We start from the raw sequence: 11,975 nt of genomic DNA on the forward strand, positions 1-11,975 counted from the left end.
TCTCCTTCTAATGCTCCCCAAAACGGCTCCCTCCCTCTTCCTGCCCCCCGTTTTCCGAAGGATGCGCGGTCACGTAGCCCAAAGCATGCGCTTGGGGGGCTACGAAGGGGGCAGTTTGGGGGGCAGGTGTCCCCCCCCCAAGCGGGCAAATCCCTCTGGTCCCCCCCCCCAGTCTTCCCGAAGGGGGATGCAACGGCCCCGGCGCTCCATCTCGCCTCGTGCTTTTTGGGGGCCACGGATGGCGACGGTTGTGGGGCGCAGGGGACCCCCATTGGGGCAGTTGGGGGACAGGATAGCCCCCGAAGATCTCCTTAAAACGACCCCCCCTACCAATCGGGTAAGTCCATTTCGACCCTTTCCCCTGCACCAGCGATTGCGGGGAGAATGGAACAGTCGGCTGGGAAGGGACCCGAGGATCATCCAGTCTGACCCGCTGCTCGTAGCACGTGTGAAAAGGACCTCGGGGTTTAGGGGAACCACTAGTGTCACCTCACTGGATTCCAGGCTTCTCTCTTGAGATCCCTGCCGCCGTGAATGGTCCAGGAATCTCCAACCGACCACCCGACATCCGAGGAAGGAGAGGAAGGTATCGAAGGAGAGAAGGATGAAATGGGGGGAGGAGAGAAGGGGAGAATAATAATAGGGCGGGAAGGGACCGCTGATGCTACTTTGGATGGAGTTACAAGCTTGGTGGGCCAAAGGAACGCCATGATGTTGATGATGATGTCGATGTCAAAAACAGGTCATGCCGATGCAGGATGAATCTCAGGCCTCCCTCTCTTTCTCACCTTCCCCATCTCTCCTTTCTTTCTCTCTCTCTCTTTCTCTCTCCATTCCTCTCTCAAATCTCCCTTCTTCTATCTCTTTCCCCCATCTCTCTCTCCCCCCTCCCTTCTCCTCTCTCTCTCTTTCTCCTCTCCCTCCGGGGTCACATCTCCCCCCCTCTCTTTCTCTCCTTCCCCACCTCTCTCCTCTCTTTCTCTGGCTCTCCATTCCTCTCTCAAATCTCCCTTCCTCTTCTCTCTTTCCCTCCCTCTCCCTCCCTGGACACACTCTCTCTCTCTCTCTCTTTCATCTCCCTTCCTCTGTCCCTCTCTTCTCTCTTTCCCTCCCTCTTCCTCCCTGGACTCCTCTCTCTCTCTCTCTCTCTCTCTCTCTCTCTCTCTCTTCCCCCCTCTCTCTTCTCAAATCTCCCTTCCTTTATCCCTCTCTTCTCTCTCTTCTCATCCCTTCCTATAGGAACAGGGCAGCAGCCAATTCCTTTCATATTCCAATCACAGCAGCTGCGGAATTCTTCCCTCCCTCCCTTTCTTTCTGGCAGGAGAAAAGGAGGAGGCATGGCTGGAGGGCATCTATCCCACCCACAGTGAGTAGGGGTCTCCTCCTCTGAGACAGGATCAGGGCCCTGCTGCCAGATTTTCCTGGATCCAAAGACAAGCTGCAATCGTTGGCTAAAATACGATGAATTATAATTTTAAAAGCTCTATTTTGAGCTCTATTTTGAATGTTAAAAGAGGTGGTGCCTTAACTGGACATTTACGTTTGCATTATTTGGGGGGCCTTTTGTGAAAAAGCTGTGTCCTGACAAATTAAAAAAATGGTTCTGGTTTAAAATATAAATAAAAATGAAATCAATTATGGAATTGCAGTTGATTACAAAATGGCAAAGGAAGCAAAATGCCAGGCCTGGCGAACGATTGGCGAAAATGCAATGTGCAAATTGATGCCAACTTTGCAGGCCAGGAAGGCCAAAAGCAGGGAAGAGAAAGGGTTAGGGGCTGAGGATAGGGATAGTGATAGGGGTTAAGGATAGGAATAGGGGTTGGGGGTTAGGGATGAGGTTGGGGGTTTGGGGGAGAGATAGGGGTTATGGATAGGGGATGGGGTTAGATTTCCTTTTTTGGAATCATAAAAATCCCTTTTGTACAGAAAGGTTCAACCTTGCTGGCATCCCAGACTCTGTGCATTAGGCTAGAGACTGAGGAAAGGATTCTTCCCTCCCTGCGTCCTGGAATCCTGTCTTCTCCTGCCGCTGGAGATGTGATGCCAGAGGAAAGCTGGGGTGCTATGGAATACGGACCGCTGCCTTCCGAGGCCTTTCAACAGGTGACGATCCAGCGCCACCCGGACGGAGGGTTCGGGTTTGTGGCCGGTGGTGAGAGGCCTGTGGTAGTGCATACTGTGGTGGCAGGTGAGGATTCTGGGGATGAATCTCAGCGTCAGGTCATCGAATTGGAAGTGGGTTGGACTAGAAGACACTGAGGGTCTCTCTCCCCCCGACAGACACCAGCTGCCCCTTCCTTTGGCAGGTGGACCCTCGGAGGACAAACTCTTTCCTGGGGACCAGATCTGGGCCATCGGTGACAAAGATGTGAGTGATATCGCCCGTGAGAGATTCATCAAAATTGTGAGGTGAGGAAGGAGGAAGCGGGTTTGAGATACGCTGGTCGGACTGGGTGACCCTTCTGAAATTTAAGGGCGGTGGTCCCTGCCTCCTCTACAAATCCATGGATTCTTTCTGGAGGAATTTTAACCCTGGGGAGCTGGGACCCCCGAGGGTCGTCCAGTCCAAACCCCCGGAGAGGCAGGAATCTTGAGGAAACCCTAAATGTCTCCTTTGTTCCTTTTCCACTGCAGAAGTGCCAGGGAGTCCACCATCTTCACCGTGCTGAAAACCCATCAGGTGAGACCCCCGGGGGTCATCCATCTCAACCCCCACCCCCGGCGAGTCGGGAATCTGCTTTTTCGGCTGAGATCTTGGAAGGCGGCCAACATCTCCCACAAGGCCCGTCTTTTCCTTCTCCCCTTCCAGTCGCCCAAGTCTGCCTTCATCAGCGCTGCAAAGAAGGCCAAGCTGAGGTCCAACCCTGCCAAGGTGCGCTTCTCGGAGCCAGAGCCGGTGAGTTCTGGAAAGTTCTGTAATGGAGGGGATGTGGTTGTCTCCTTTATTCATGTCTCTGTCGCCTCTTCAGGCTTGTTCAAGATAGCTAATGTGCTGCACAGAGTGGCTGGGGAGGCCCAGCCTGGTGGGCAAGGTGTAAGTAATTAACAACAACAACAACAGCAGCAACAATTTATTTATACTCGGCCCATCCAGCTGGGTGATTAAAAACAGAATAAAACATCAAACCTAAAAACTTGCCTAAACAGGGCTACCTTCAGATGTCTTCTAAAAGTCTGGTAGTTGATTATTATTATTATTAGTAGTAGTAGTAGTAGTAGTAGTTGTCTGCCAGCCTCTGCTTTTCCACTCGCAGGAGATGCTGAAGAAGGAAGCCCTCCTCCTCATCCCCAACGTCCTGAAGGTTTTCCTCGAAAACGGGCAGGTCAAGTCCTTCACCTTTGACAGCCGCACCACTGTCAAGGTAGAAAGGGAAGCAGCGCCTAGTGCTTAGAGTGAGGGGCTGGGAAGCAGTGCCTAGTGGTTAATGACTTGTAAAATGCTTTTGGAGGAAAAAAGATTTTCTATTTAAGTTACATTCTAGTCCAACGGAATGTATTTAATTTACATTCTATTTTATTTATTTATTTAATTCTATTGAAGTTACATTCTTAATTCTTGATACATCGTAATTCTTAATACATCAGGAAAGAAGGATTTGTTTTAAGTTTTTCATGTGTGCTAGGACAGTCTTATTTATTTTTTTATTGTTTAACCAAATCAGTTAACAAAAATAGATACATATGCTATCATGTTATTGTTTGAGTTAATTAAGTTGTTATTAAGGAAATGATACTTTTTCTCCTGCCAATAAAGTAGAGCAAAACAGTTGTCCAAATACAAACAGTTAACTTATTAAACCTCACAATAATTTCATAATTATCAGTCTATGTATTTCTAATAGTAGAACCAAATCAGTCATTTTTTATAAAACTGTAAAAATTGATTATTCCAAAAAGAAAACCTTCCTCTGCTTGTCAGAATCAAGGTGATGCCAGCAAGGCTGAAACCTTCTGTAAATAAGGGATTTGTCTCCCCCCCTTTTCTTTTCAAAAATGCTATTCTCTCCCCACTACCAGGAAGTGATAACGACCCTCCAGGATCGCCTTTCCCTCAGGCTGATTGAGCATTTTTCCCTCGTCTTGGAATACCGCAGCCCCCAGCGGAGCAACCAGTTTCTCCTCCTCCAGGAGAAGCAGCCTTTGACCCACGTGAGTCAGGAGGGAGCAGAGGTCATCTAGTCAAACCCCACTGCCAGAGCTCTGAAATCCTTCCTTCCTTCCTTCTTTCCTTTGCCCCTCTCTCCCTTTCTCTATACTTCCTTCCTTCCTTCCTTCCTCCTTTTCTAAGTCCTTCCTTTCCTCCCTCCTTCCTTCCTTCTTTCTTTTCTCCCTTTCTCTGTCCTTCCTATCTTCCTTCGCCCCACACACCCTTTTTCCTTCCTTCCTTCCATCTTTCTTCCTTCATTCCTTTGTCCTTCTCTCCCTTTCTCTCTCTCTCTTTCTTTCTTTCTTTCTTTCTTTCTTTCTTTCTTTCTTTCTTTCTTTCTTCTTTCCTCCCTTTCTCTGTCCTTCTTTCCTTCTGTCGTTTCTTCCTTTGTCCCTCCCACCCTTTCTCTGTCCTTCCTTCCTTTCTTCCTTCCTACCTTCTTTCCTTCTTTCCTTTGCTCCTCTCTCCCTTTCTCTTTTTTTTAAAGTAATATTTATTAAGAGTTTAAGGATTACAGAAAGAAGAAAAAAACAAAGTTAAACAAAACAAAACAATACATTACAATACATAAAAAAGAAAACAAAAAACACTACTTATCTTAACAAAACAAAAACAGAAACAATTAAAAACACATCCAATATTTCCATATCTTATCTTTTATTTACTTGTTTCATCAACCTCCTCACACCTCCCTTTTTTGTATTCTAGTTCAGTTAGCTATTTCAGCAAATCCTTTCCATCTTTCTCGGTTTTTGTCCTATAATTTATCTTAACACAATCTAACCTTACTTTCCCCCCTTTGGCCCATTAACAATCTATTTTTACTTAATTCTTTATAACATTTCTGCTAAAGCCATATAACTTCATTCCAGCATCCTTCTAACATTCATTAATTTTACAATGTTTCTGTAAATAGTCTTTAAATTTTTTCCAATCTTCTTCCACGACTCTTCTCCCTGGTCTCGGATTCTGCCAGTCATTTCCGCCAGTTCCATGTAGTCCATCAACTTCATCTGCCATTCTTCCCGGGTGGGTAAATCTTGTGTCTTCCAGTGCTTTGTGATAAGTATTATTGCTGCTGTTGTAGCATACATAAAGAAAGTTCTATCCTTCTTTGGCACCAATTGGCCGACCATGCCCAGGAGAAAGGCCTCTGGTTTCTTCAGGAAGGTATATTTAAATACCTTTTTCATTTCATTATAAATCATCTCCCAGAAAGTCTTAATCCTTGGGCATGTCCACCAAAGGTGAAAGAATGTACCTTCAGTCTCATTACATTTCCAACATTTATTATCAGGCAAATGGTAAATTTTTGCAAGCTTGACTGGTGTCATGTACCACCTGTAGATCATTTTCATTATATTCTCTCTTAAGGCATTACATGCCGTAAACTTCATACCTGTGGTCCATAACTGTTCCCAGTCAGCAAACATAATGTTGTGTCCAACATCTTGTGCCCATTTAATCATAGCAGATTTCACCGTTTCATCCTGAGTGTTGCATTTCAACAGCAAGTTATACATTCTTGACAAATTCTTTACTTTGGGATCTAACAATTCTGTTTCCAATTTTGATTTTTCCACCTGGAAGCCAAGTTTTTTGTCCAAATTATATGCCTCCATTATTTGGTAGTAATGGAGCCAGTCTCGCACTCTATTTTTTAATTTTTCAAAACTCTGCAGTTTTAATCTGTCTCCCTCTTGTTCCAGAATTTCCCAATATTTCGGCCATTTGGCCTCCATATTGAGCTTTTTCTGAGCCATTGGTGACAACCATCTTGGGGTTTTATTTTCTAACAAGTCCTTATATCTTATCCAAACATTAAACAGTGCTTTTCTGATAATATGGTTTTTAAACGCTTTATGTGCTTTGACCTTATTGCACCACAGATATGCATGCCAACCAAATACATTGTTGAAACCTTCTAAGTCCAACACATCAGTATTTTCAAGAAGCAGCCATTCTCTCAGCCAGCAAAAAGCGGCTGATTAATAATAAAGTTTGAGGTCTGGCAGGGCAAATCCACCTACTTCTTTAGCATCAGTTAATATCTTAAATTTTATTCGAGGCTTCTTGCCCTGCCAGACCCTCTCTCCCTTTCTCTTTACTTCCTTCCTACCTTCCTTCCTTCCTTTGTCCGTCCTTCCTTCCTTCATCCTTGCCTTCCTCCTTTTCTCAGTCCTTCCTTTCCTCCCTCCCTCCTTCCTTCCTTCGTTCCTTCTTTCCTCCCTCCCTTTCTCTGTCCTTCCTTCCTTTGTCCCTCCCACCCTTTCTATTTCCTTCCTTCCATCGTCCCTCCCTTCCTCCCTTTCTCAGTCCTTCATTTCCTCCTTCCTTCCTTCCTTCCTTCCTTCCTTCCTTCCTTCCTTCCTTCCTTCCTTCCTTTATCCCTTCCACCCTTTCTCTATCCTGCCTTCCTTCATCCCTGCCTTCCTCCTTTTCTCAGTCCTTCCTTCCCTCCCTCCCTCCCTCCCTCCCTCCCTCCTTCCTTTTTTTTCCAGATAAATTTTTATTGGTTTTTCATTGATTATACATATATACAATCTAGATTACATAAATTGCATATAACATAGCCGTTACAAGAGTCATATATATATTACACAATTATTTTGGGCTCTGCCAAGCCTCGGACTTCCCTTCACTTCATTGGTAAGTATCAGATAGTTTCTAAAGTCACATGTTTTATCTCCTTTACATATTTGCCAAACACTGTTAGAGTTATTCTAACCCTGCCAGAGTCATCAAAGTTCTACACTTGTCTCTTATATACGTTAGATATTTGTTCCAATTTTCATGAAACTTCTGGTCATCCTGGTCTCTTAATCTTCCTGTTATTCTAGCTAGATCACCATAATTTATCATCTTGATCTGCCAGTCATTTATAGTAGGTGTTAACTCCATTTTCCAACTTTGAACTAGCATAGTTCTAGCGGCCGTTGTGGCATATAGAAACAGATTTTTTGTCCTCTTTTTTGATTTCCTTGCCGACTATTCCTAGCAGGAAAACTTCAGGCTTTTTTGGGGAAAGTATATTTTAAAAAAAAATTAAGTTCGTTGTAAATCAGTTCCCAAAAGCCTTTTACTTTACTGCATGTCCACCACATGTGGTAGAACTCACCATCCTCCTCTCCACATTTCCAGCATTTCTTAGTCTTCAGTTTATAAATCTTAGTCAATTTCACTGGCGTGAGGTACCACCTATAAATCATTTCCCAAAGGTTTTCCCTTAGTGCCGTACACGCCGTGAATTTCATATTTACGTTCCACATCTCTTGCCACTTTACAAAGTCAATATTGTGACCGATATCTATAGCCCATTTTGTCATGGCCTCCTTCACCTCTTCGTCTTTAGTATACCAATCCAGTAAGAGGTCATACATCCTAGATAGTGTTTTATTTTTACCTTCTATGACTTCCACATTAAATTTAGATTTTTTATCTTCAAATCCCAGTTTCTTTTTATCATCTTTTAACAATTCATTCACTTGGTGATATTGCAGCCACCCCGTGAGTACGTTCTTTACCTCCTCATAAGGCTTACGTTTTATACCCTGATCAGTTTTATTGATAAGTTCTTCGTAGGTGGCTTTTCCCCCCTCCATGTTGATTTTTTTGACAGTTAGGACATCTATTGGTGAGATCCACCATGGGGTTTTCTTTTCCAGCAGATCCTTATTTCTTTCCCATACTTGAAATAATGATCCTCTAATTATGTGATTTAGAAAGCCTCTATGAACTTTCACCTTTTCGTACCACAGGTACGAGTGCCACCCGTACCTGTTATCGAAGCCCTCTAAATCCAAGATATCAGTATTCTCTAGCTTTATCCAGTCTTTCACCCACGTTAAACAAGCCGCTTCGTAATATAGACTCAGGTCTGGTAAAGAAAAAAACCCTCTTTCTTTTTTATCTACCAGTATTTTCATTTTTATCCGTGATCTTTTTCCCTGCCAAATAAATCTCACCAAGATCCTTTGCCAATCTTTACACTGTTTTAATCCTTTCATTACTGGGATAGTTTGGAACAGAAATAACATTCTGGGCAGAACGTTCATTTTGATAACCGATATCCTCCCTAAGAAGGAAAGTTTCAGTCTCTCCCAGATTTCTAAGTCTTTCTTGATACCCTTCCACGTAGCCTCATAATTATCTTTATATAAATTTATATCTTTTGGTGTGATCCACACTCCTAAATATTTCACCTTCTTAGCAACCATAATTCCCGTCTTTTGTTCTAGCTCTACTATATCTTCCTTAGTTATATTTTTTGTTATCATTTTAGTCTTATTCCTGTTAAGCTTAAGACCTGCCACTTTTCCAAATTCTTCTAATTTCTGTAGGGCTTCTTGTAAACTGTTCTTTGGATCTTCCAATGTTAATATCAGGTCATCCACAAATGCTTTTATTTTGAATTCCTTACTTCCTACCTTAATTCCTTTGACCTCCGGTGTTTCCCTTAACCTTTTATTAAACACTTCCAACACTGTTATAAATAACAAAGGGGATGAGGGACAGCCTTGCCTGGTCCCTTTAGCAATATCGAAGGCTTCCGATATATTATTATTTATTATAAGTTTGGCTTTTTGCTCTTGGTAAATAGCCTCAATAACTTTTCTAAATCCTTCACCAATTCCCATTGTTTTAAAATTTTCTTTCATGAAACGCCAGGAGACATTGTCAAATGCCTTCTCAGCATTAATAAAAATCAGCGCCGCCTGCTTGTCTATTCAACAGTCCAGGTATTCAATAATGTCTATCACGTTTCTTACATTATCTTTCAGTTGTCTCCCCGGGAGGAAACCCGTTTGGTTTTTATGAATTCTTTTATTTAGCACTTTTTTTAATCTTTCCGCCAACACATCTGTGAATAGTTTATAGTCGTTATTTAATAATGAGATCGGTCTATAGTTTTTCACCTCTAAGCCATCTGTATCTTTTTTAGGGATTAAGGTAATATACGCTTCTTTCCAGGTATTTGGAATTCTCCCTTCTTTTAGTACATTGTTCATGACTTCACATAGCACTGGGGAAAGTTGATCACTTAATATTTTATAGTATTTGGCCGAGATACCATCTGGCCCCGGCGCTTTTCCTATTTTCATTTTCTTTATTGCTTTCCTAATTTCTTCCTCTGTAATTGTCTGATTTAAATATTCTCTTTCTTCAGTCGTGATCTGTTGCAGTTGATATTTTTTTAAATAATCTTCTATCTCGTTATCTATCTCTTTTTCTCTTTTGTATAGTTCCTTATAGTATTTCTGAAATATCTTCTTTATCTCTTTTGGGTCCTCCACTATCCTCTCTCCATCCCTTATCTTACATATCGTGTTTTGTTTTTTCCTCTCTCTTAATTGCCACGCCAGATATTTCCCTATCTTATTTGCAGATTCAAAGTTCTTTTGTTTCATCATTTTGATCCTCCATTCAATCTCCTGGTTCACTATCATGGAAAATTGAGCTTGTAGCATCTTTATATTTTGTTTTATTATTTCAGCTCCTGGTTTAATGGTTAATTGTCTTTCATTCTCCATGAGATGTATTAAAATTTCTTCTTTCCTTTTCTCTTTTTTCTTTTTTAAGATGCTATTTTTCTGAATTAGGAAGCCTCTCATAACGGCTTTCCCTGTGTCCCACACCATTTCTAGAGATGTTTCTTTATTCAAATTCCACTTGAAATATTCCTCAATTGTCTCTTTTGCTTTATTTATTATCTTTTGATCATTGAACAGATTTTCATTCATTTTCCATCTAAATGTTCTAGAATCTTTTCCTTTTACCTCCATATATACTGGATTATGATCAGATAAGGTTTGCGGGAGAATTTCAGACTTAAGTACTCTTTGCGTCAGTTCCTTCGAAATCCAGATTTGGTCTATTCTCCCCCAGCTTTGATTTGGATTTGAAAAGAAGGTAAACTGTTTTATAGTAGGGTTTTTAAATCTCCAAGCATCAATTAGTCCCATATTCTCCACTAATTCGAAGAAGGCTTTCGGTAGTTTTCCCTCCTTCACTTCCTGTTTTCTTGTTGATCTATCCAAGTTTGGGAAAACCACTCCATTAAAGTCCCCCATCAATATCAATTGTTGGTCCATCCAGTCTAACAATTTGTTACCTAATTCAGAATAAAATGCTGACTTTTTGTCATTGGGTGCATATATCCCAACCACAGTTATCTTTTCTCCTTGATGGGTGATCTGTACCACTATCATTCTCCCCTCTTCGTCTTTATATATTAATTTTGGATCAAATTTTTCTTTTATATATAATACCACTCCTCCTTTCTTGACATTGTCCGATGCTACAAAGTCCAACCCTAATCTCTTATTACTTAAGATTCTTTTTGTGATGGCCTGGGATTCCGATTCAGAGGACGAACCAGAGGAATCCCAGCCTGCACAGGAGTCCCCGCCTCCAGAGCCGGCTGAACTGGGGCAAGGCCTAGATGCTGAAGAGCCTGCACCTGTGGCAGAGCACCAGGAGCTGGCCCCAGGTGAAACCCTTCTGGCCCCAGAGGGGCTTGAGGACTCAGTGGCTACAGGTGAGCCTCCTCCAGGGCCCAGTAACCCTTCGGCCTCTCCTGATCTGCAGAGGCTTAGGGCAGAGAGGCGAAGGGAACTGGTTGCTCCCAGGAGGAGTGCTCGCCTTAAGGTCAGAGGAGGCGGGGCTCCTGGGGGCCGGGACCGCCCCTGGCCTTAGAAGAGGATAAAAGCCCAGTCAGCCCGGCCCCAGGTTGCGGGAGCAATGTCGTTGTTGGCTTCGGACCTGCCTGTGTTCCTGATCCCTGCTCGGCCTCCTGTTCCTGACCATCCGGTGCTCCTGTTCCCTGCTCGGCCTCCTGTTCCTGACCATCCGGTGTTCCTGTTCCCTGCTCGGCCTCCTGTTCTAGCGTTCCTGTTCCCCGCCCGGCTCTCCGCCTCGGACCTCGCCCCTCTTCGTGTGGACTCTGCTTACGCCCACGGTACCTTACCCCCGGGTCCAGCACACTTTTATGTTTTCTTGTTACGTGAGTTTCTTGTAGACAGATTATGTCAAGGTTCTTTTTAAGCAATGCATGAGCAATTTGGTTCCTTTTATTTTTATTGTTGAGCCCATTCACATTCCACAAGATTATTTTTAAAGTCATTTTTAGTATACAATCAGTAACTGGTTGAATCTAAGTTAAATCTACTGTTCCTTGTTATCTGTCTCTTCCTCTTCTTTTTCTTCTCCTAGGTTTGCCTCCCCTTCTCCCTCTCCACTTCCTTCACCTCCACCCCTCCCTTCCCCCGTCTGCTCCCCTTCTGGCTCCCACCCTCCCAACCTTCCCAGTTCCTTCTCATATCTTCTTGCAAATTTTTCCAATTCCCTTCCGGGAATTCCCATCTATATTGGATCCCATTTTTCTTCAACTGGTTAGTTAGTTTTTTATAAACATCTCTCTTATGAAGAAATCTCGAAGGAATCTCTTTAAATATAATAATTGGCTTTCCCTCAATACATAGTTTTTGGTTGTAGTTTAACTTTAGTACTTCATTTCTCATATCCAGAGAGTTAAACATGACCAGGACATCTCCTGGCAGTTTCTTCCCTCTGGATTTGGCTGATTTTGCTTTTATCCGAAAAATATTTGCTACTGAATATCCTATGTCTTCTTCCTTCATATCTAGCCAAGCTGCCAATTCTCTAACCAATTTAGATCTTATATTTTCGTTTGGTTCCTCAGGGATCCCCCTAAATTTCAGGTTTGATTGTTTCTGTCTCGTTTGAGTCATCGCCACACTATCCAGGAACTCTTCCTGTATTTTATTTATCTCCTTCACCTCTGTCTTAATCCTATCCGTATCTT

At 42.8% G+C, this 11,975-nt stretch overlaps 2 protein-coding genes across 2 annotated transcripts in view; both read left to right on the plus strand.

Moving 5' to 3' along the window:
* LOC310835955 (uncharacterized protein) overlaps positions 1–11,975 on the plus strand; it is a 158,108-nt gene that overhangs the window by 17,668 nt on the left and 128,465 nt on the right. The gene's annotated exons all lie outside the window — the stretch shown is intronic.
* Positions 461–11,975, plus strand: part of LOC310835929 (FERM and PDZ domain-containing protein 3-like) — a 61,202-nt gene continuing 49,687 nt past the window's right edge. The window contains exons 1-8 of the mRNA XM_083720873.1: positions 461–586; positions 1,240–1,366; positions 1,930–2,191; positions 2,310–2,412; positions 2,638–2,683; positions 2,813–2,899; positions 3,258–3,365; positions 4,021–4,152. Coding sequence (XP_083576999.1) covers positions 2,044–2,191; positions 2,310–2,412; positions 2,638–2,683; positions 2,813–2,899; positions 3,258–3,365; positions 4,021–4,152 — 624 coding nt within the window. The 5' untranslated portion in view covers positions 461–586; positions 1,240–1,366; positions 1,930–2,043. The remainder of the gene's footprint in view (positions 587–1,239; positions 1,367–1,929; positions 2,192–2,309; positions 2,413–2,637; positions 2,684–2,812; positions 2,900–3,257; positions 3,366–4,020; positions 4,153–11,975) is intronic.

The sequence above is a fragment of the Podarcis gaigeae genome, assembly GCF_964106915.1.
Source record: "Podarcis gaigeae genome assembly, chromosome: W".
NCBI classification, from domain to species: Eukaryota; Metazoa; Chordata; class Lepidosauria; order Squamata; family Lacertidae; genus Podarcis; species Podarcis gaigeae.